Below are 26073 nucleotides of genomic sequence, written 5' to 3'. Positions count from 1 at the left end.
GTGCTGCTACTGTCAATGCACTGCCAGCTTTCCAAAAAAAAAATGAAAGAGAGGATGAAAAAAGCTCTTCTAAAAGCCATTCAAAAGCTTTGGCAGTGCATCAGCTTTTGCAGTCGCTCTGGCAAGCTGCACCCAACCATGGTGCAATTACTTAAGCGAAATTAAGCAACAGAGCAATAAATATATATAACAAAGTCAAGCCACACAAAGAGGAAGAAAAAATAGAGAGAATTTTAAAAACACCAAAAAAGCAAATCCCTCCATAGACGTTCTAATCCCTGTTAAATGTGTTAAGTGTGTGAGACTCAGATCCATCATTTGACATATTAATTTACTCAAACAAAATCTTTTATTCAAAAAGCACACAGGGCCATTTTGGCTGAGAAGTCTTTATCGCTGCAGGAAGTGCAGGACCCAGCAGGGGTTGCCAAGAGCATGGCACAGATAGAACATTCTTCAAAGGGCAGCCGCAAAGTTTCCCTCTCATTAGAAGGAAAGCACCCCACTCAGTTACTCAAATGCTGAAATGGCCCTCATTCATGGGCAGCGGGCATCCTCTTTTTTTTGGAAATGCTGTGTTCTGTTGAATATCCGTGTAAGTTTTCAGGTGAGACAAATATACCTTCAAGAGGCAATGCCACTCAATGTTGCATTATGAGCAGCTCACATGGGCAACAGAAACTTTTAAATTGTCACCAAAAAAATTCCACATTTCAATGTAAGTTTCTTTTAGTGTATTCCTGCTTTGTAAATATTTGTCAAAAGGAGTATGGGTCTTGGGCACAGAATCCCAGTTTCTACATACAATGTAGCTAGCTTAATATCATCTGTTTCTGACTTCAGTGTTGTCTCTCCTGTTGTGCATTTTGGAACCGGTGTATTAAAAAGCATACAAGTGAACACAAGAAGACAATTTTTCTCCCCCCAGTGACTTCTAAAGTTATGTGCGTGATTTGTTTGTTTTTTAGGATACATACATTTTTGTCATTTTTGTTTAAATTATCTTTAAACATGTCAGACACCTTATATATAATTGATCATTTTACAACTCACAACTACAGTACTTGTGCCTTTTATTTGAACATTCTGTAGAGATGCAAAAAAATATGCTTTTCATGGAAAAAAATACAGCTTGTGTGGACATAACAGTTACAGGTGGATGTTTCTTTAAATAAACAATACAAATAGGTATACTTATATTGTAGGTCCATTGGAATTAAGTCTTTGATTATTATTCCATAATGGTACATTTACAAAATACAAATATTAGGACATCTGCTCTAATATTGTAATCACAATAACAGATTCATAACTCTCAATGCCAGGAGGAGTGGAAGATGTGGCTGTCAGAATGCAATCCAATGGGAACCAGTCTCAGACGTTATCTTAGCGGGGAGTCCCACTGTATCTGGCATTAGCTCTGCACCGCAACAATTTGTCGTTACTGAAGAACGCAGAGCATTGGCAACAGCATTTGTTTAACAGAAGCATCTTTTTCACCAGTGCAGCCAGCTGTCTCATTCTAGCCCTCAAGCAAACAGCATTCTCCTAGCCAGAGAAAAATACACTCCTTTGCAATATCAACACATACAAGGAATGAAAACATTAACAGCCCGAAACCCTCAAAATATATGAAGCACATTTCAATTTTGTTTATTCTGAACAGTGCAATGCAGCTGTCTGTCATACTGAAACCAAACTATTAAAATTCTTGTTACTCCCCAGTTTTGCACATCACTTTATTCTCACAACATATTGTCTGCATAAATATGTGATATCAAACAAAATGTGACATATCAATGAACTTCACCTCAAGGAACACATCTTAAATAAATCAGAAAAATAAACAGAGGCAGCTTAAAAAACATGAACTGGTAAAGCGTTACAAATCCTTGCCATTTTCCCAAACTTCACCTCTTTGCCAAGATGAAAAATGACATGCCTGCCTTGAAACTGTGTTTATGGCATCAGGATTGCTTGGAAATGAATTACTCCATCATTGGAGCTGTGTGCACATACCACTTTAAAGCAATAGAGGCTTGTTGCAGTCATTTTCAGTTATAGTGCCTTTTTATCACTCAAAGAAGGGAGAGCGGGGCTTGGCTTTGGGAATGGCCCCTGGGCCCCACGGACCATGCACACCATCAGTCCTGTGTTTACACTCCCTCTCTGGGCAATATTACCAACATCTCCACTACTGTGAGGTCAGGGTACGGTAGGGTTGAATGGGTAGTTAAAATTCCTAAACAGCGAACACTCAACTGCATGTACATATACACCAAGTTTGACTGTACTCCTTTGCTGATATTCAAGTGAAAGGCATAATTTAGCTCAAGACAGGCTAGAGGTCTGTGGATAAATGATTATATTTTGCATTCAGCCTACAATATTATTATCATTCTGTATCTATGGAACCGTTTTTAAAAGGGCATCACCTTTAACAAATAACACATTCTTTTTTAGACTGTATAATCACAGGTTCCTAAGAGTACAGCGTGTTGGTAACACAGGAACAAGTTGCACAGTTGTCCCATTCTTTGAAGGGCCCATTTTCACAGGAAAAACACAAAAGCAAAATCACACAGTAAAAAGGGGTTGGACACTGCTACAAAACTAGGAGATATAACGAATGTATGAATAAAGTTTGACTATCAACGGGCTAATCAAGCTAATCAATCTGCAGTGCCTTTAAGATTTAAGACATAATGGAAATCGTAACTCAGCTGTGTTCCTTTTCCTCTTAAATACTTGCTGTACACAAAGGACGTAGGTGCGTACAGTACAGCAAAAGAACTAGCATTTTTTATCTTATGTTGACCCTTCTGAGAACTGTTTCCAATATACTAGCTCTGCCTATTGAGTGGGTCTTTATCGATATTTATAAGAGCATGCAGAAGTTGGCCCTCAAGATCTCCCCTGACCTTACCCAAGTATTAAATTCAGAGTATCAACATCTTCCATCAAACAGACCCTTCCTATGCGTAAACAGAAGCGCTATAAAAGCTCCGTGAACTTTCCTGTGCGCAGTTGCATTGCGTAACAATTGATACCGATCAAAAAAGTGCAAGCCAGGGGCAACGTAAAATGTGAAACTATGGTCAAGCACTTACCATCTTGTGTAGAACCATTGTTGCATGGTGTGGCTATTTCTCTTTGAATGCTTTTTTGGGTATTTCTTTCCTTTCAGTAGTTATTTACAATATTACCACCGGCTTAAGTTTTTGTATGTTTGTATGTGGATGTTCTTGCATGTTGTTTTAATGGTGATAGGCTACTACATGGAGGAGCAAGTCTGATGTAGACCACATGTCTGTGCACAACAGGCAATAAAGAAATGTAATCGAATCTAATCTTCTTAGAGTGCTCCTCAACTCTTTCAATGGATAAGCCTTGCTTTGAAGTGTTCTATGTATTACAGTATGTTCTGACACTGAATTGAGCTATGTATATTGTCTTGGTGGTAAGATTTTACCTTTTTGTATATGTATACATATACACATACACAAGACCAATTACAAGTGGCGTTCAATCAATTACAATCAGTAATTGCAATGTAAGGTAAGACCATGAGAACTGGCCTGACAACACTTTTAATTCCATCACATTCAACAGCATAATAAAATGAATATTTTAGGTTACATGTCATTATAATAACGTAAGTAAAGCTCTTTTCTTCTACAAAACAATTTCTACCCCGTATTGCAACCAAGTGTATTATTTCATTATCTTTTGGAGAATAAAAGGCTCAACTTTATATTATTATGCATGTATGTATCTCAGCAATCAACAATTAGTTTCCAAAATATTCTGGGTGTTTGTACTACTAATGCAAGGAAAAGTGGTTCACACTAGAGCAAACGGGCCCCTGTGTTCCTTCTCTGATTAGATGTAACCAAGTGCATCGGTGAGAATGTCAGACAGGATTATCGCCAGTTTCATTTGCTCTGCTTTTCCTCACACCAGATATCACCTCCCCTGCCTTGTTCAGCAGTGTGGTCAGAGACACACATGATAATTGAAAGTACTGTAGTTAGCATATATTACAGCACAGATTTACTGAATCTGGTTCTGCAATGAGGCTCGTTCTCTATCTAATCCATTTTTTTGCTTCTGTCTACTTGCACATGGATAAAAAAGTTCAACAGAAAGACAAACTGCTGTTTGCAAGGTTAAAACGATGCTGTGTGACAAGAAATAGTTTAATATGCGTGTGAGAAGGGTAAAGCAGTACTTGTTAGTGGAAATAGTAAGGTAATAACCTCAGACTTCAATTTGCTTCCTTAAGCAGTATGGCATTATTAAACTCAGAGTATCAGAGAAGATGTAAAAGGAAATAAAAATGATATTGTGAGGGTGAGAAAGAACGCATCCAAGACAAAAAAATACAATAATAATAAAAAATAAACTCTTTTAGTTATAAATGCCTGCAAAATCCAATAAATCAAAAGGAACAGTCTGGCCTATTCTTACTTGACAGCCCAAATTTATCTCCATATTGTCTACCACATGAAAGAGAAAAAAGGGAACACAAAAAGGAAAAACAAAAAAGCCATTTACTGTTCCTGGGCAGTGAAGTTGCAATGGTGCCAAGGACAAGTGAGAAAGATAGAGAGGCCAGGGCTTCTCTCTATATATCAGGCTCACAAGTGTAACTACCGACGCAACAGGCTTTTCCTCAAGAAAACCCATCTTTCAATGTCAGCAACATCAAAGAAAATCTATATGGAACACAAAGAAGACATTAGTTTAACCATGAAACTCTTACAATAAAGCATTCTTCAGCTTCAACATGTGGTATATGAAATTTGATTAAGATCCCACAGTTTGGGAGACTCTGCCTGTATTCAGAGGTTCTGTCCCTGGAATCAGTGTCCCTGTCCAATAGAATCCTAAGCAAACCTTACCTCCCTTTTCACAGCTAATTCAAGCTGGCTGCTAAATCATGCAACCTATGTCACTAATCCTTGTTGCAATTTTTGTTGAAAATGAGATAATTATTCTCATGAAGTTTCAATAAATTTAGAGCTTATTATTCTGGAAAAATCACAAGACTTATCAGCACAATTTTAAAATAGTTTGGATGCCTCATAGTGTACACAGGTTTTTGAGCTTGAGCTCAAGTAAGATTTGCAGGCATCTGAAAATCATGCCTGTTCAAAAATAGCTGAAAAGTGCAAAATGGCATTTTGGGTTCTCATGTTATTATATTGGGAGCTCAGACCCATCTTTGGGTACGTCTTTGTTAAATGTAACCACAAAGTGGACTGATACAGGTTTAAAAAGGCAAAGGAAAGTTTACACACCCTGGAGTTCAGCAGCTCACACGGAGCCAGAGCCACTACAGCCACATTTCCCAAAATGATAAATTCACTGAAATAGTAAATTGCTAAGGGAATGTCCAATTATATTGAGCTTTTAAGTATAAAATGTTAATTAAATCTTCATTATTCTTTCAAATTATTTGTTGATAGTGTATTTTCCTTATGTTTGATTTCTGCTTTCTTTTATTTCACCAGTGTATCAACTTTAATGAAATGGCACTTTAATGAGATGGACACTACAGAGGACAGGGGGCACTGCTATCAGGGAACGTTAATCTTCACTACACTTGCATCAGAAACAAATTTCCTGAAACAGCGTTGGAATTCACTGATATTGATGTGCAAGCATCTGATATTGGTACAAGTCCCGAAAATCTCCATTGGCACACCTCTAATTTAAACAACAAGTACTGGTCTTACTCACCTAATCTCAGGGCAACCGCATTAAACATTTCAGTTGCTGGTTGAAAAATAAAAATAAAAATGATCTCCCTGTGCCTCAAATCATTTATCTTTTGCTATCACCTTTTTGTCCTAGACAGGAAATAACACAATACCAGGGAACAATGGGAACAATGCAGTTCACGCCACTCGAAAAGTTGATGTTGACTAGAGCCACTTGTACTAAGCACCTTGCTTGATTGTTAAAACGTTCCCCTCTTCTTTAATCAATGAAGACCCAACTGTCTTGATTCATGGGTGCTCGAGAGTATATAAATATCTTCTGACAAGCTCGGCTGCTTCTTCCTTATCACAGCCTTCATGCTATTTCTTTTTTGCTAAATTTTGCTTTGGTACTAACTACAATCACTCATCCTGAGGATGGTCTCCACAATTGCAACATGAACATTCAGATAAGGCAAGATAGATTCAGAGAATTGTGCAGCGCAAAACAATTAAACCTTCATCAGCATTAAATGGCAGCAGACTTTTCCACAGTGTTTATCCTCATTTGCAATCTTTCTGCAGAATCGTTTCACATCCTTTTCAGGGCGTTCTTATTCACCAAATTTGAAAAGATTTTGTCGTTATTATCATTACTGTTCATAATTTAAAACACACAAAGAAAATCCATAATATGCCTCATATCATCCATATTTCCCCAAATGGCACTGGTGCACACATTCATTTTAAACTCAATAATTACTGTGGAAAATGTATTATACTTTAAAACTACTATGTACTAAATATTGGTATTAGAGGATGGAAGAAAATTGGAAGAGTAAAACAGGGGCTCCCGAGTGGCTCAGTTGGTAAAAGCACTCGTTCTGAGTGTAGACTGAACGCTACGGCCCGGGTTTGAACCCTACCGTGTCACTAGCCAACAGTGACCGGGAGCTCACAGGGGAACACATTGGCTTTGCTCTGCCGGGGATAGGGGTGGGTATGTCGGCAGGGGCTTCAGTCCCATTAGCAAGAGCAACCCCTGCTGTTCGATCAGGCGCCTGTGGTCCACGTGCCAAAGCTGCATATGTCTTCCTTCCTCCAAAGCTGCAAATGTCTTCCTCCGACTCACCTCTGTGCTAGCTTAGCTTGTGGACTGCAGTGCGAAAAGAAGCAGCGGCTGACATTACGTGGCTTGGAGGAGAGCACGTGCTTGTCCACGCTCTCCCGGATTGACAGTGGGGGCTGTGCAATGAGACCGAATGATAACAAATTGGACATTCCAGAATTTGGGGAACTGGCCATTCCAAATTGGGGAGAAAAAGGAAAAAAAAACATTTTGGTAAAACTAAGCCTCTGTTTAAGCTCAAGAGCCATTTAAAGCTACATGGAAAAGCCACTGGAATATACCTACAAACACTCCCAGTTTTGAAACCAGTGTTACTGCTTAAGTCTAACCTATCGATAAATCAATCAATTCATTGTTCATATTAAGTCTGTATCAGTCTTCAGTTATTCTGCAGCTTTCAGCTGATGTTTTGTTTTTCTTTCTGCCTTATCATAAGCCAAATAAGACAAACATTTAGAAGCACATTACAATTAGAATTTAGAAGCACAACAAAGCACATTAGAATTTAAGCTGTAGCCCATTACTGCTGTTACTTTCTCCACAACAGGTGGCCAAAGACTTTGCCACATTCTTCAACAAATCCAACAAGATAAAAAAAAAAGAAACATTTTCCATATGGAGTTCAGCAATATGGAGAGAGGGGAGTATTATATTTTAAATAGATACAAGAAGCCTGAAAACATGGGCAGCCACCATATATTGAAGTTTCAGGGTTTTGTATGGGCACCAAAATTTTTGCACCACTGCACCAGAAAAGTACAGAACAAATCTATGCATAACAGCACAGCACACATGGACCATAGTCCAGATGTAGAAACTACCAGTATGGTCAATGCACTCCCCTCCCCCAAAGGTTTTAACAATGTCTCAGCAGAAAAAAAACACAGTGAAAAGGATGACTGCCACTCCACCCTTTCTGATAGTCAGGCACAGACATCCCCACCCACCCAGCACAGCTGAGATGGGGTACAGCAAGTCATTGTTGCATGAAAATTACTATTGCAAGTGGTAGAAGACAGAGCATGTAGGTAAGACATTTGATGAAGTGTGAAGGGAAATGGCATCCTACGGCAGCAAGGACTGTGGGAGAAGACAAGTTATCTGCATAGCAAATACAAAACTACACACAACCATACCTGAGCTCCACTAACACAGCAACGCCGTTGAAGCCAAATTAAAAAAAATTGTCTCGCCGGGAAACATGCTTGTCTTCCTCTCCTTTTGAGCCATCTCTGGGATGCCAGCAACTTAGCTTTTGTGCTGTCTCTATTTCTTCAATGAATTCCCCCATATTAATAATATTGCATCTCAGCTCATGTGATAAAAGAGGACAATAATGGAGATCTAAACTGTGCTTACTGAGGACAACTGAACTAACAGAACAGATGTCGGCACCAAATATATTAACAAAATTTTTACCCAATGTGAAACAGTTTTATCTGTATTGTTATTTCATTGCTTTTTGTTTTCATTGTATAAAATAAACACTAAATGGCCAAAAGTATGTGGACACCTGACCGTCACACCTATATGAGCTTATTGAACATCCCATTCCAAAACCATAGGCAATAATATGGAGTTAGCCCCCCCCCCACCCCTTTGCAGCTATAAAAGCCACTCTTTAACATCCACTCTTCTGGAACGGCTTTCCACAAGATTTTGGAGTGTGTCTGTGGGAATTTGTGCCCATTCAGCCAAATGAGCATTTGTGAGGTCAGAAACTGATGCTGGACAAGAAGGCCTGGCTCGCAATCGGCATTCTAATTCATCCCAAAGGTGTTCAGTGGGGTTGAGGTTAGGGCTCTGTGCAGGCCACTGGAGTTCCTCCACACCAAACTCGCCAAACCATGTCTTTATAGATGTTGCTTTGTGCACAGGGGCACAGTCATGCTGGAACAGGAAAGGGCCTTCCTCAACCTGTTGCCACAAAGTTGGAAGCATAGAATTGTCTAAAATGTCTTTGTATGCTGTAGCATTAATGTTACCCTTCACTGGCACTAAGGGGCCTAGCCCCTGAAAAACAGCCCCAGACCATTATCCCTCCTCCACCAAACTTCATAGTAGGCACTGTGCATTCCGGTAGGTAGCTCTCTCCTGGCATCCGCCAAACCCACATTCGTCCATCAGACTGCCAGATAGTGAAGCGTTATTCATCACTCCAGAGAACACGTTTCCACTGCTCCAGAGTCCAGTGGCGATGTGCTTTGCACCACTCCAGCCATCGCTCGGCATTGCACATAGTGATGTTGGGCTTGTGTGCAGCTGCTTGGCCATGGAAACCCATTTCATGAAGCTCCCAATGCACTGTTCTTGTGCTGATGGTGCAGCCAGACACAGTTTGGAACTCTGTAGTGAGTGATTCAACAGAGGATAGGTGGTTTTTACATGCTACACGCTTCAGCACTTGGCGGCCCCGCTCTGTAAGTTTGCGTGGTCTACCGCTTCATGGCTGAGCTGTTGTTGCTCCTAGACGCTTCCACTTGACAATAATAGCACTTACAGTTGACCGGGGCAGATCTAGCAGGGCAGATATTTCGTGAAGTGATTTGTGGCAAAGATGGCATCCTATGACAGTGCCACATTTAAAGTCACTGAGCTCTCCAGTACGACCCATTCTAATTCCAAGGTTTGTCTATGGAGATTGCATGGCTATGTGCTTGATTTTATGCACCTGTTAACAATCGGTGTGGCTGAAACAACTGAACTCAACAATTAGGAGGGGTGTCCACATACTTCTGGCCATATAGTGTATTTGGGTTGCTGTTCTCATGGGGATGCATCACCGATCCTGGTTCATTTTACAGATCACAGATTAAAAATGCTGCCGAAGATCATTTGTGTGTTTAAAATTAAACATGCAAGGTTTTCCTTTTTCACACAGCACTGGCTGCTGCCCTATTCTTGAAAATGTTACAATAAAACAGAATTGGCACAGAAGACTTATTTCAAATGATATAGAACTGATACAGAATACAATGTCACACAGGGTGCAATCAGAGATTTTGGAACATGAATGGACAACATGTATTGTTTCATCCTCTCAGTAGAATTGTCAGTGAAGTGGATTAAACATCTATGGCTTCTTTACTTGGCGTGCAGTTGAACGCTGAAAGTGAATTTTGCTTTGTTAAGTATTATTATTAAGTGCAATAACAACAGATAACTCAAAGTGCAGAACTGCTTCCAGGTAAAACTACAGTGTCTCAGCCCTGTCAGCACCATTCTTAAAAAAAAACACTACATTATAAACAACCATGACTGAGAATCAGAGAGGGCTGATTCCCAATATGGAATACGGGATAACCACCTATCAAAGTTATACATTTTAGACATAGTGATGTTACAAAGAATCATCATTTTAATCTAAATTATCTGAAAGCCATATTTCATTACCTTTTGTTCTAGTGGCTTGTGGTGGCCCAATTTCCTATTAAGACACTTTATCTTGGCGTTTCCTTTATTTGCCCTGTGGTTTTGTGTCCACTGACCCATTTTAATTGGAAAAAAAGATATCAAAGAACTCATTTTCAGGAACAGCACTAACCAATACACTTGTAAATACACACTATGGAGCATACTGCATTAGGCTATATCTATACCACAGTAATATACAATACCACTATATACACTATCAAACCACTCACTTTCAACTGTTAAAGAGCTTTACAAAATGTAAGAGGTTCCAAATCTATGCCTTTAATTAAAGCACAGCACTGTCTATCTGTAGTGTTCACTAATATCTTGTGTTACTAAGTGACACTGGATGCAGTGCTTGGAAACAGGATGCGGTAAAATGGCTACAGATTACTGCTCTGCAAATTTAATGGTTAGCATCAGGAATGTGATGATTTTTTTTGGATATATATCAATAAAAGAAACAAAGTGTCTCATTTTCAAGTATCTTCAAGTATTCAAGTATTTCAAGTATTTTCTGCTTAGCTGAGGAATTGTTTTTGAAGTGATTACCAAAATGGCGACAAGGACTTTTATGAAGGATATCCTAAACTAATGGTGAATATGTGTAGCTATGTAGCTAAATAGTTTCACAAATGCTCTGTAACCATGCTCTGGGTTGTACCCATATAAACCTTTGTAAACTCAAATGCAAATCCATTTAATAAGGTGCACCTAAGTGTTTATTAAATTGTAAAGGAGAACATACCAGAAAACAACACAAAAGACATTAGTATTTAGTTTCACAGAGCCCTTTCCCTGCAACAAATAAACTCCCACTACAGAAGATATATTACTTGGTTTTTAGTTGCCTGGAGTTGCATAGCTCACAAGCAAAAAGATGGGAAAATGGCTTAAGTGTTCTGAGTTTTTTCTGGCAGCTCTGGTTATTAAACATGACATGAGAAGGCTTGTGTTGCTGCTACAGTATGCAGGTGAGCAGGTGTCTTTGTGACATTGCCAGACACAGGAGACAACCAACGCTATACAGCTAAGCGAGCACTGACCAACTATGTTCCTTCCAAAACAAAGACTCTGAAGGTTTCAAACTCAGACAAGCCACTCAGTTCGAAACAGAAAATGTGGATGAATATTGTCTGCCTGCACACACTTGATGCATCCTGACAGTTTGCTCATGCTGACATACAGGTTAGAGAAGAGTTAATGGACACAGCTGTTCATCTAACACACTAAGGCAAGGTTTACCAAAACAACTAAATTTAAAAATGACCTGAGCAAAACTGATTGGCATGGTTCAAGTTAGTGATACATCTGAAATTCCAGCATTTGAAAAGGAAAAATTATTTGACAATAACCCAGACAGACTCCAAATGTAACATGCTGTCCAAACACATATTTCAACTATGGTAGCAGTCATAACTTGGTCTGCTACAAAAGATGCTTCTTCCCATACTGTGGAAAAAGAAGTAATTTTGCCAGGGTTTTGCAAATCCACACCAATGTGCAGGCCTTAACAAGTGACACTGATAAAACAAGGGTTAAAGATATTAATACTGTTCAGAAGATTAAGGCAATACTTCCATCTTCATCCTCATAAATCCTGCCACTTCTCCTGATATCATTCCCTAAAAATTGTCTCAGGGTGCCTTTACACCAAGTTCATTTTACTTGGATTTGTACACAAGCATGGTTCATAGCTATTACAGGATGCACAGTAAAACAATCGAACCAAGACCACCACAGAGGGGTGGTCTCAGACCATTATGGGTTATACTCAACAAATAATTACAGTTTCTAATTACAGCCCACTGCAACTGTGTGCAGGATGACAGCAAATGCATTTCTGTCCAAGTGGAAAGCAACTGCTCAAAAAGGGCACAAAACTATAGTCTAGGGTAGTGAAGTATTTGCTACCCTTCACAGGCATGTCTTGTGCATTGCTTTTTTCCATAAGAACACATGGGTTCTTTCCTACTGTGGGTAAATCGGTGAAACACCAAACAACATGCAAGAAAAGCAGGAGTACAGTTTGCATGGTATCTGTATTCTTCATTATACTGTACAGTCTACACTCCCTCTGTGTCTATACAAACTGCTGCTTCAGGTAAAGAGCAAACAAACTGAGCTCAACTCAAAAGTAGCACCATGCATCCAAAAATAGAACTGAGTGCATGCAGTATGACTTTGACTCAACACACTAACTTTATTTTTGTTAATGTACTGAAGTTCCTCCCCATTTCCTGGTCAAAGCAAAATACACCTAAATTTAAAAAAAAAAAAAAAAAACATTTGAGAGTGCACCTAATACAAATCAACTGCTAGTGAACTTGTTAAGTATACACATTTAAATATGTCTCTACTGCTGGAATGGACATCATTTGAAATGTATTCTTGTAGTTCATCTACACGCCAATCTGAAGAAAATTCTAAATGCATCTTCATTACTCTTCTAAAACAATAACTGAGAACTATTAGGCTATTACTTTGGCTAACATGCTGCAGAGATCTTTGATCTGGTACATGCAGAATGATATGCAGTGGGGAAAATCTTACGAGAAATACACAAACATTTTTTGAGGTATTGGAAAGCTGAAAGATCACCAGGTAAAGCTACACACTGATACCTCTTTTCAACTAACAGGTCAGCCTCACAGATCTAATATACAAGCCTGTGGAGAGGGAGCTGGTGAAACAGACATGGCAGAGATTGTTGAGGGAACCCTTGGATATTAACCATTGCCACTGTTCCTAAACCAAGACAACCTGAAAAAAGCTTGACCTAGAGTCTGGTTACTATCAGTAAGATCTCCACCCCAATCCACCAGACCCAAATACCTCTGCCATCAAATAACCACAGGTTTTTTCGGCCTTGCAATGTACTGTGGATTCACCCCTGACTGTGTGAAACAACTCCAGAGGGGGCTTAGAAAGACTAGGTATGAACTTAGACCACTTTTAATTAGCATCTGACTGTCAAACGTGTGAGCCAATATGTAACACAGTGATGGCCTACGTCAGTCCACTGAAAGAAACTGGTTGGTGGATACAGGAGCTGCACTGGCCCAGTTTGGGCAGCAAAGTGCACATCCTTGCAGATTTCAACAAACTGCTATCTCCTGTGGAGCTCCCAAGACATAAAAGCCTTGTACACACTTTAAGCTAAAACATTTCAAAAACAGCAAAATGCTGTTGTGCACATCTAAAATGTTTCAAGAACACTGCAAACTAAACCACCTTGAAATGACATGTAGTTAAGATGGGTATCATTCTTGAAATGTTTTATTTTTACAGGTATGTAGCAAAAAGTATGCTTTCGAAGTGTTTTAATGGGCGTGTACTGAGGCCTAAGAAACCCCATGAGAAGCACAGGCTGTCATCTACAATGTCTTAACCTTTACATTTGTCAGTTAATTTTACATTTGTCACTGATCACAAAACACCGGTACCAATTTTAAACTAACCTTCATCTACAACATTGCTGATGATTGAGTAGTGGGTGCTAAAGCTTCAAGACTTCAATGTTGTCTACAAAGGTGATGCTGGGAACCCTGCTGATTATTGTTCCAGATAACCCGTCTCCTGTCAGACAATTCGGTGATCATACTTCTGCTTTGGTAAAAATTTTTGCTTCGTTGTAAACCCCCAAATCCCTCCTGCAATGACGCAGAACAAGATGCATGAGAACCGTCATCAGATCCATGCCTCCAGCTAGTGCTCGACTTTGTCAAGACAATGCCCTTATTTTCTTGAAAAGAGAAGTATTCACCAACATAGTAGGTACCTCTGCACTGTTTTTACAATACAAAATCGTATTTACAAAAGTGATGAAACAAAACTCATCTTCCCTGCCACACTACACACATTTTCATAATGTAGATATCACTACTGAGGGCAGGGCATTGTGTAGACCAAGGTGCGAAAAAGTACTGACTAACACAGAGAAGACTGCATCAGATCATCCTTGCAAGTCTTCATATAACCAACAATATTGCCTATTGTCAAATGAAAATTAGTCCTCTATCAGCTATGCCAAAAATAAGTGATGAGTTCTTTCACTCTCTGCCAAATAGGGAATACTTACTTGTGGTGACTGATAACCACTCTTCTCTGCCTATAGCATTTTGAACACTGTGATATCAGACAACAGCCTTCTGTTCAACAGTAATGACTTTTCTCGTTTTGTACTTAACCTGGTGTTCTTCAAAGAAAAATCACATCACACTGGCCCCAAACAAATGGTGATGTAGAATGATTACTGCAGACACTTCAGAAGATGCTACAGTGTATTGCTTCAGTGCAGGCAACCAACCACAGTGAGAGCTCTATAACCTCCACAGGGCCTTACATGGACACACCACACAGCAACTGTCATATGCGTCAAACAATTGCATACTAAACTCTACATTACATTACTTCTGGCTAGTAGAAGCTTTAATCCACAGCTACATAGCTTACAATTTCTAAATGTTATCCAGCCAATATACACCTGAGTATGTTACTAAGACACTTCAGGTTAAGTACTTTGCCCAAGGGTCCAACAGCAATGGCACACCTGGGAGTTGAACTAGCAACCTTTTGGGTTACAAGCCTTACTCCTTGCCACTACACTACACTGCTGCCCTAAGCTCCCTACTCTTGCTAATTCTCACCATAGTTAATTGTTAAAAAACAGACATGCTAGGACAGTGTGGTAGGTGCACTTCATTATTACTACCTAATCTGTACCAGGTTATGCAGACCTAAGGTACCATGGCCAGAGTGGACAACACATGATGGTAATATCTATCTCATATCCAGATCTTTCAGCATCTCACCCATAAATCAGTAAGTGCACATCACAAACACAGGACCAGTATTTTTGAACGTATATACTGAAACACTAAATCGGTATATTTTGGGCAAACAAGACATTTCTAAAGGCTCAAGCGCTTGTTTTACGATATTTCAAGTCTTCGTAAGGCTAAGGCTGTGCAGTAATGATTAACCTCTGTGATGTATGAGTGCTGTCACATCACCTGATAGTTAACTGCAATCATATTTACACTGTAGAATTAACTAATTCCTGCATTTATTAGTTTTACCTTGGTGTGCTCCTTAATTTGAAAGAAAGCCTTCTGACAAAAACCCAAGGCTATAATGAAAGTAAACTATTTGTATCCTAACATGCTGAAAACGTGTTCTATACCCTTTGATACAAATGATACAGGTATAAGCAAACACTACACCATTCCCTATTTCAGTACAAATTGTTCCAAATATATTAAGCATACAATAAGACAGTTGATTATTAGCAAACCCCACATCTCAAATAAGTTTCTGGTTGATGTTCTCAATTTTCAACTTATGATTAGTGGTAGCAAGACAGATATATAGATAGCAAAGTTACTGCTTAGTAACTAAATGTATTGTCAATCCTATGCACAAAAAGAAAAGACAGGAAAAGCCAATGAAAAACAAATGATATTTGTAGAAACAATTTTTAACAAAATGGGAGGTAATTAACTTTCTTGAGTTTGAGAAAACAAATATAGCATAGCTATATGAGTAATATGTTTTCAAAATGTTTTGGTACAGAAAGGAAAATGTAATTTTCATTAATATGTGATAGCATTTAAGACATGGACTGTTGCTACACAGAACAAGAAAGTAAGGCACTGCTTGAAAACAATTTATGAGTTAATAAAGTGACAATTAACAATATAATCAGTCACTTGCATATAGCCATTTCTATTCCACTCCACCATACATAGATGGCTAGGTATATGTTAAGCTTTACAGCTAGCCTTTGGTTGTAGTTAGACGCACATTTTGAAGCGGAATGATATTTGGGATATATAATCTCTTGGTTTAGTTAAGTGATGGCCTGTGTAGGTACTAGTTTGGATGCTGTATCAGACATGGTAACTTTGTGTGTTCCTTATACTACCTGTAATAACCACATACAGACCTGATCATGTAGTATTGACATCTGTCAAAATTTTTTAAATATCATAACTTTCTGGCACTCAACAGTGACTGCAGCTGTCCAAGCAGAAGTCTGACTTCAGATTAATATTTACAGCAGTTGCATTTGAAAATCTATTCATACTGTGTGCAGTTATATTTGCATTATGTGAATCTATTTTATGGCTCATCTTACTGTTCCTGTTCAAATTTTTAAACAAAAAAAAAAAACTTACAATACAGCACTGCTCTATTTGCATTATTCATTGAATGGAAAAAATAGATTAAAATCACTGCTTATGGATGTCAAATTACTGATCAATGCAAAGTTTTTTTTCTTCACAATTAAAAAAAAGCTTAAATTAATAAACAACCATGGCCATGGTGAGATTCAAAGGCCAGAGTGATAATTATAACCATTAAAGCTCATTTGCATACAAGATGTTATGGAAATTTACATTCCATTTCTTATACCCCTAAATCTCCAGAACCATCAGTGAGGTTTTAATGACGCCTGGAAGAAATATTCATTATGTTTCTGTACGATCAAACTCTGCATAATGGAGGTCATTTTCTTAAGTTATCTTAAATAGGGGGAGGGGGGAAGCTGTTCAGAGCTACTCGAAAACCTGTAGGCAGAAATGCATATGAAAGGATATACTGACCCAATCCACACACTGCTGACAATGTACTGAATCAGTTAAATCTAATTTAAATGTAAATTAGATATTTTGAGTAAACAGCTTACATACCTACTGATTTCATTTTTTATCATGGCAGTTACCTCAAGATGTCAACTTCTCTTTCTCTGAATCACATATGTATGAAAAACATTGACAGTTGTCCTGAAATAGCAATTGCGTTTACAGCAAGAACACTGCCATGTGGCACCACTGTGTAAATACAATTACAGTAATCTGCTTAAATTCTCTCTGTTTTGTCTATAAACTGGGTTTACAAGGAAAAAAACAACATGCTTTATTGTAGTGTAAGGTCATTAAAACACTGTTCACTGAGGGTCAGATCATATAGGAGAGAGGTCTTTGCCGCTTGCAAATAAAAAAGTATTCAACAAAGCTGATGTTTGCTAATTACGGCTCACATGGAAACAGTACAACCACTTTAAATCATATTATTTCCAACAACAACTGACACATTTTTACACAAGTGACTTAAAAAGTGAGACAATTTTATTTCAAAAGCAAATTCTCTCATGGAAAAAAATCACCATACAAATTTCTGTAAGTATTGTGTTCATAGAAAAAAGTCTAAATATTAAACTGGGAATGCAAATCTCCATGTGGAAATAAGACAAAATGGAGAAGAATAACTGATTCAATTTCAATGGTTTTATGGTCATACGACAGGTGTGCATTCAAAGGAATTCATTTTCTTTTGTCCATGTCTTTTTTTCCTTTTCATGCACTTCAGACAGCTTGATTAAGTTCCTACAATGTACCGTATAAACCCTCTGCTGTCTTCTGGTGTGACACTATTTCCGTGTTTGACTTCCTTACCAACATCATTCTGCATTAGAAAGACGTCAGAACTGACATGGTGTTTTAAATTCTATCCCTGTAAATTATGCCATTGCGTTTCTTTTTGACGAATGGTCAATGATCACTTGAAATATTGCTTCTTGCTTTTGAATACATGGAATATATGTTTCAGATCCAAAAAGCAACAGTCTCCAGCAAGATAATGCGTAAGTCTATACTTCTGTATAACTCCATCACAGTCTGTCTATACATAAAATATATAAAAATAAATTATCAACTCTGAGATGTGCCTTAAAATAGGTGCCTCTGTGAAGTACCTATTTAAAATATTAAGTACCATCACTCCTTCTGGGCCACAAAAAACTCACAAAATACACAGGTGTTGCTCTTAAGAATATTATCATTTTCTGTACAAAGAGCAACCTCCATCACATGGTCTATCAACAGTACCCTCAATTCCTTCAATAATACCACATATTGCATTTCACGCATATTTTTTTCAGGTATTACATGCCATCCATTAAAACAAAATGAAAAGTTTCTGTTATTCAAATCCACCAATACAACAAGGCTTAGGGGGAATATGCTTACATTACACTTAAGGCACTGTCAAATGACATGCTCAAGCAGCAGAGAAGCTAGGCTGAATCTCACCAACAGGAGTGGCAATGTTAGGAAAAAGAGCAGACTATGGCTTAACTCCTCAGAGTATTTCCACAGCAGCTTTGCTCTCCCGGTGCCTGGGTAACGCGCCCTCCTATGACACAGCCCTCTACCTGTAACTTATTGGTAGGTCTCCAGAAACCCACGAGCAATAAAGTGAAAAATGACTTTTCTCCCTGCAGTCCTCACAAAACCCCCGTCAGCCTATAAGTGGTTAAAAACATTTAGCCACAGTGTTGCTTTGCTGAAACAGCAACAGGACATTAATTTGACATTAACGCAGTAACATCAATTCCCCTCCGTTTCCAACTTCGGTAATGCATTTACTGGAAAGAGATTAATATCAATTCCATAAATCATTCACGAGAATTTCCGGACCTAGAGACATCGGGGTAATGTCATATATGTTAGCTGATCTCAGTCTGGGAGCCCAGCGCCCATTAATCAATGTCTGAGGCCTCAGTGCATGTCATCTGGGAAAATAGGGAAACTTATAAAAAATAAAACCTCCTGATTATTTATTTATATTTCACCTCTAAACATATGTTTATATACCCTTCCCTGCTTTCCTGTATCCTACCCTTGCCTCCCTAAAACAGTGACAGGTTTTTGTCTGAATTAGATTCTTAATTATGACCCTGGCACAAGATACCTACACTGTCCATAGCGATGTCCAAAAATATGCTTCTTTGCTCCGCCTCCTCTCACCACTTCTCCAGTAAACAAAATGCTCTGTGCAATATCCATGCAATTGAAATACTTACCTAAATAAGCCATGCCCTATTACAATTGCTACGAGCCTTAATATGGCAATATGTGCAATACAACTGTTTACAGTTGTACTATATGTATAAATTAATTCATGAATAAGACAAAGGCTAACTCTGTTTGTGTGAACAGTTGATCAGCTTAATCCAAAGATGAAGTAACTCACACCCTAATATTTATCAGTTTAATAATATAGCCTAATCAACTGACAGCTCTCCGTGAATCAGAAATGAGCTTCAGCACTGCAGTCTGGATCAGTTGCACATCATAATAATGACACCTGTGTGTCATCTGTCGAAGACCCCGATCTCTAACCTCCGAGCAGAGAACAACACTGTGAAGGTTCCAGAACCACAATGATTCACTGTCACTCCACCCCAGACCTTCCTTAGGGTGCCCACTTACCCTCAACCCAAGAAAAAAAACGCACACTTTATTTTCATTACAGCTAGATTCAATCTGTTGAAAAGTGCTAAACAAAGGCCATTTACAAGGCATTTGTCAAAACATTAACTCTTTTTAATTGCAGTTTTCAACGAGGGAAACTGACAAGGTAACAGAGCAGTCAATCACATGAAGCATTTCAATTTTAATAGCAGATAATTAGCCATTAAAAGCCACATTTACAGTCACAATGCTCTAGGTTCTAGTTCTGTCACTAGATGGAATAATATTGGTTTTTTCCTCACCGCTGACAAGACCAAACATAGCATCTTTTTAATGTTGCCTGATTGCCTTTGATATGATACTGCCCACTAGCCAAGAAAATAAAACATAGAAGACTCACTTTGAAGAAAAGAACAAGGGGGGAAACTTGTAATAATTCTCATGTATAACACAATGACAGGATCACAGAGTGAAAATATACCCAACCATTTTCAGATGAATGCACTGCACTTCATCTGGTGAGAGTGATTTTAAGGAACTACTGCTTCATGAATTAGAAAAAAGTAATATAGAAACCAACTGGGTCCTGAATTACAAAAGAAACTTGTAAATACATTTCTGCCACATTGATCCTTTAAACCACACTCAGATTAAAAAAAAAAGTTTCAGTATTTCACTATTTTAAAAAATCATTCAACTTAGTGACAAATGAAAAAGGCATCCAAACACATTAAAACTAAAGGAGACCTGTGCACATTAAATGTTCTGATTGTAGACTGAGCCAGCATTCAGTCAATGATACTCATTTTTAATAGGATCAGACAGATGCAAACACTTTGTAATGTAATGGGAAAATATCTGGATACACAGTAATAACAGGTGTATATCATATCATGATTTGACATTTAAATTCTAGACATAAACACGCTGGTAAAGAGTATACATCACTAGAGCCCCCCCCCCCCCCCCCCCCCCCCCCCCAATACTGCAAAGCAGCATTCCACAGATAGAGGGTCATTACTGCATCACAGTTTTATTCAAAGATGAATGAATGGAATAGACCAAAGGCAGCCCATGCTAGTTAGATGAAATGGTTTAATGCTCTGGAGGAATTTTGTCTGGTTTTGTAATGGCCAGCATAAAGAACTAAAATTATCTATCTTTACTGTCGACCAAGTATCAGACAACTGCTTGTTATAACAATTAGCATGCTAGCTGTCTAGGTAATGTACATAAATTACATACAAATTTCAAATAAAACTGAGCATTAAACGGTTGCCTAGCCATAGCTTAAATTTGTCCAGGACAGCCACATGCTGTGAAGATCCATACAGATATTACAAAAATAAAGTATTTTTGCACAAAGTCTGAATTCAAGAATGCACTCACTTCTGATTCACAGGAGAGGAGAAACAGAGAAATGCAAGGGAAAACTCGCTACCTGTCAGACAGTTTTTTGCAGTGCATTTTATTTGTATTTAATCTTATTTGTAAATTAAGAAACAACTTTAGTTTTAGTTGTCTTACTCCAATATGTTGTTAGTCCACAAAATATTAGCACAGGCTACAAATGTTCTAGCATTTGGTTCTGCAAAAACAGAGTGCACTTTTTTCTGTTGTTTTTCCTCTTCTGTATCATTGACGAGTAATATAGTTATATACTGACAAGAGTTATTGATAAAGCCTCACACAGGTTATCCAGCTATTTTAATCCTCTGTATATAGTATATGGCACTAGCAGTTAGCACAATGACCCCCTGAAACAAAGACATTTCCTGTTCATTTTTTACGTCACTGTGTTTGAAAATAGTTTGGTGTCGGAGGCTGCACTGATTCATCCCTGCTTTTCGACTTGAGGAAGGTGAGGGGATACAACAAAAGGAAAAATGCTGAGGTATGCTTTATTTAGCTTGTACACTTTACTCATCCATGCCGTTTCCACTTACCGCTCTCGAAGCAGGCGTCAAATATGAGGTGACCCTTTCGGGGAACACCCGTGTACCCTGGCGGGGTGACCAGCAGCTTGTTAACGTTGCCTACTAAAGCGTCATCTCCTCCAGCCTCACTGCCTGTAAAATAAAAATATTAGTTGGCGAGCCACTCAGAACCCACAGACGTCCGAATCAAAAATGATTTAATAAAGTGACTTTAGTCTGTTCTGCTTTACAAGCTATATTGTGAACCTGGGCCTACCTCTTAATCACTAAGGTTCCTCATAATGTAAGGTTGATCCTATCTGAGGAAGCTTGGAAAACACAGCATCTAAATTTACTCTATAACTCCACATGTGTTCTTTACATTGTGCTCAACTATGCTCCAGAACCCCTCAAACCCCTCAAATATCTTTCAGCGACTGCTATTAGAGGTGCACACAATGCACATACATGTATGAGTATGAAGCATTATGATATTGCATGACCCTCACCCCCCAGCATTTTGTTACTGAATTCCCTGATTCCACAAATACACATCTTTACCAGTAGATACCATTATAGTTCATGCATGCATAGGATATCCAGGTTGTTTTCAAAGTGATAATTTGTCACTGTCATCGCTTTGCGTGTTTTTGTTGTCCGGTTGTTTTTTAATGCTTGGAGTCACCTCCAGTAGTTTTCAAATACAATGCCATGTATCATCTTTAAAAACAGCAGTAATTCTGGGAACACTGATACTGAAAGTAATATTTTTTCCTTCTGAAAAACTTGCTATTGGGGCTTCAAAATATTGCAATTAAAAGTGACACTTCACTCCGCTGAAGAGCAACCAACAGCAGCATTTTGTAAATATTTAGCATTCCACAGCTTAACATCAGTATTATGCCAAAACATCTGTTTCCATAAAGCTGTGGTCCCTGTTGTGACAGAATAAGAATACAGCAAATGACCTAGCATCAAAAATGAAACAGAAATAAGAAACAGAATAAATTTACCGATCCATACCCATAATTTTAGTAATGTGTCCCCTCAGATTAACAGAAATTCTGAATAAGGCAGACTCACAGTTTAAACTAGTTTGTAACTGTGTTGTTGACAAGAGAAATTGTCTGTGCTCATCACACATAAGCACTGTATTTCTATTTTATCCCTACATTAAAATAAATTCAGTTAATTGAGTTAAAGTCTCTGTTCTCGTCCAGCATCCTCATAACACATGCCATAAAACAATCCAACATGTAGGACTGAACTGGTAAACAAAGGGCATGATTTACTAAACTGTGGCTATGGATTGGCTAGGAGCTCACTCCAAGGTCTCCTACACTACTGTAGCTTGCTTGCTGTTCCTCACTTGTAAGTCACTTTGGATAAAAGCGTCTGCCAAATGACCTAAATGTAAATGTAATGTAATGAGTTTTGGAGCGAATAACAACATGCTTTGTTGTTATAAAACATGGAGGGCTCCAAGCAGAACTTGCCCGCAAATTCTGACCAAGGACAAATCATGCTGTTTAGTTTAAAATTGTGACAGACAGAATTTGAGTTGGGGAATCTAGTCCTAGATCAGCTCTTACGGGGATCTTCTGTTGGCAACAACACTGTTGTTGTCTTGCACTGAGTCTGTCTTACCTAGAATTCCTGTTAATTTGAAGGTACAAATGGCTAAATTATGGGTACAAATTAATAAAGAATTATTTTTCAACCATGTCCTCTCTGGTGCTCCATACAACAAAGTAAAGTGTGTCGACACGTGCCATGTAGAGTAGGCCAGTAGCACAGCAGATACTGCAGGTGGCTGATTTATGACAAATTCAAACAATATTGGTTTAGAACAATTATAGTCATTGTTCAGAGGGACTAAAATACATTATTTATATGGTCACAGTGCATGAAGTTATTACCGTACTCAGATGTACTCTTTTGTTATAACTTAAAGGTTTTGTGATGTCTTTTCCAACTGATTTTGTGGTCAGGATCAGAACTACTGTTTTCTCTGCGAAAGAAAAGTTCCCTCCATGTGTTTCAGAGGTAGCCAATAACTGCAAAAATTTATTCAATTTTATGGGGAAAGAATTCCAGAACAACGACAATGTATATTAAACAAAAGTCAAGATTGTTCGTGATTGCTGCTACTTCCATACATGTTCTGTATTTTATTCTGTAATTCACAAAAATCTAAAATGACATAAACAATATATTTAAAAGGTATATATACTAAAGTGGCAATAGTTAAGACAGTAAATGTAATAAATAAACAATAATACAAGTAATAAATAGTAATGCCCGTATTATATTATAACGTACATTAAATACCTGGTAGGCCTACTTATCTGACCATATATTGGCATAGAGAAAGGCTAAATAACGTCAAAAGAGGACCAACTTAAAAAGTGCGCCACTTAAAAAAAAAAAAAAACAATATTATTTTAAAAGCGCTGCCGCTGCTATTTTAAATGCCGAATTGAGCATCCAGTCAAAATGGCGTTTTTTAGTAAATCCAGACGTTGTATGACTGTCGAATATTACTGCGAAGGTGGTCCAATACAGTCGATGCTGCTAAATTTATAATAATCCATCATTAATTAGCCAGTTTAGAATGCATGTGCGCATGCAACAAATGCAAAGAAGAATATTAACCCACAATTAGCATGTCGTTGTGTTGACTTGCAAGTAATTGCAAGTAGTTCAATAATAAGGGCCAGTTTGTCATTACATAGAGAGTAATAGTAGTCAAGTTCTTACACTACCAATTTACATTTTCAAACATCAGACCTGCTTCAGAAGAGGAGCCTGGCAGCTGTCTCTTCATAATTTTGAAAACAACTGCACTTTGTCTCCTTTCTGCCGCAGAAAGAAGGTCTCAGAGTCACGACAACGAGATATTTCCTGTCGCACAAAATCTTGGCAGGTGTCTCAGCACGTTAAACCAGGGAGGTTGTCCTCAGACTACACCAGTTTATGCTCGGGGAGGAGAATTCCTAAGTTTCCGGCACCAGACCTGTGTTTAACACGGGTCAGTAGAGGAGGTCTACAGAAAAGAAGTACTTAAATGACCTGTTAGGAAAAGACTTTTTTTAGGAGCTCGAAGAGAGAGGGATGCTGCCCGTAACTCTGAAGACAGACCAGGTAAAATGGCAATTGAGAAAACAGCCTCAATCGACATCGACAAGACTGACAGACCATTCTGTAAAACTGGCCTTAAACAACTGGAGATATCGTGGAAAAGTCCACCTGTGTAATTAGCAGATATGCTAGCTCGCTCAATACCTAGAATGTGAGCTCAACTAGCAAGCTACCAGACACGTATCATGTTTTCATTGAGCTGTTAGAATCATAATGAAAATATATGATTTTAATATGCAGTACACAGTAATTTGCTCGCTGCCAAGATACATAGTACTAAGTCTTATCTGTTTTCAAACGCGGTATCATCAGCATCAGATTTGATTCTAAATGTACATTGGAACACAAATGGTCATGAGTATTGTGTAACGTTAGCTACAAATATTATTAAACAAGATGAGCTTTACGTGTTCTGTATGAGTGTCGGTGGGGTTTAAGATCTTGCCCCAATTGATCCAATTTCTTGTTAGCTGGCCAGTTAGATGGACAGTCAGAAAAATGTAAACATGCTCTGTGACTTACGTAGACTAGGTTAGCTACGAAGAATGCTTAGCTAGCTACCGTTAGCTAAGTAGCTAGTCATTAGGCAATTAGCAGCTAGCTAAGACTATTATTGACATGTAAGTTATTTTTAATTAATATTATGTTTATGGATTTAAGGGGGCAGTTAGCCAGCTACCTAGCTAGCAACAGTGTTTACAAATGCTGTTTAGACTAGTCAGCTAACTGTTAGCTGGCAGTGTCAGTCTCTGTGAATTACAACACTGAGCTGAACATGCAATACAATTATCTAGCTAATTTAGCCAGGAACAGCAGCTCATGAAGGCGTCTCAGTATTGGCTCACTACATGCTTAAATGCGTTCCATATTGTCCGGAAATACAGCGTAAATGCAACATTTCATTGTATTTACACACCAGTTTCGGGGTCTCTGACGTTCTCCTCCATCTTCCTTTCCATCTTGCCCACAACACTAGCACGCGACGCTAACTGTATGTTGCCACGGTAACGCAACGTGACCAAGGAGGGGAGAGGCCGTGCCCCCGGATAAAATCACGTGACTTGTTCCTTGGACGCGGTACAGCTGCAGGTGCATAGCATAGTGAAACACCGACGCTCAAAAAGGTGGAGCAAATGGCACATTGTTTTTCCTGTTGCATCATTTGAGGTCCACAGGTTACACAGGAGTTTACGCAGGAGGCAAAAAGGCAAAAATAATTGGAGAGAATATGTGACTGTTAAGTATTGTGGTTGGAAACATCTCAAACTTAGTTAGTGGAATGCAATGCATAATAGTAATGACAAATATTGTAAGACAAAAAAAAAAACATTACATGCATCACTAATTGTAGTTTCCACTTTTGCTGACAGGACTCGGGTAGTCTTTATGACATTATTTTAACAATGGTTAATTGGTCAATCCCACAGCAGATTAGCACGTTGGTATTTTTGCAGTTGCCCTTTTAAATACTATAGTCAGCACTATTCAGCAGGAGGGGCGTTGAATGT

General features: G+C 38.4%; 1 protein-coding gene across 2 annotated transcripts in view; it reads right to left on the bottom strand.

Annotated features, from left to right (window-relative positions):
• agbl4 (ATP/GTP binding protein-like 4) overlaps positions 1–25537 on the bottom strand; it is a 304739-nt gene extending 279202 nt beyond the window's left edge. For both annotated transcript variants that reach the window (XM_036521635.1, XM_036521636.1), the window contains exons 1-2: positions 25482–25537; positions 21455–21577 (exon numbers count right to left, since the gene is read on the bottom strand). In XM_036521635.1, coding sequence (XP_036377528.1) covers positions 21455–21577; positions 25482–25524 — 166 coding nt within the window. In that variant the 5' untranslated portion in view covers positions 25525–25537. The remainder of the gene's footprint in view (positions 1–21454; positions 21578–25481) is intronic.
• Between the last annotated feature and the right edge of the window lie 536 nt (positions 25538–26073).

The sequence above is a fragment of the Megalops cyprinoides genome, chromosome 2 (assembly GCF_013368585.1).
Source record: "Megalops cyprinoides isolate fMegCyp1 chromosome 2, fMegCyp1.pri, whole genome shotgun sequence".
Classification (NCBI taxonomy): domain Eukaryota; kingdom Metazoa; phylum Chordata; class Actinopteri; order Elopiformes; family Megalopidae; genus Megalops; species Megalops cyprinoides.
Note: the sequence above shows the minus strand (reverse complement) of the source record. Positions and strands in the feature narration are given on the sequence as shown.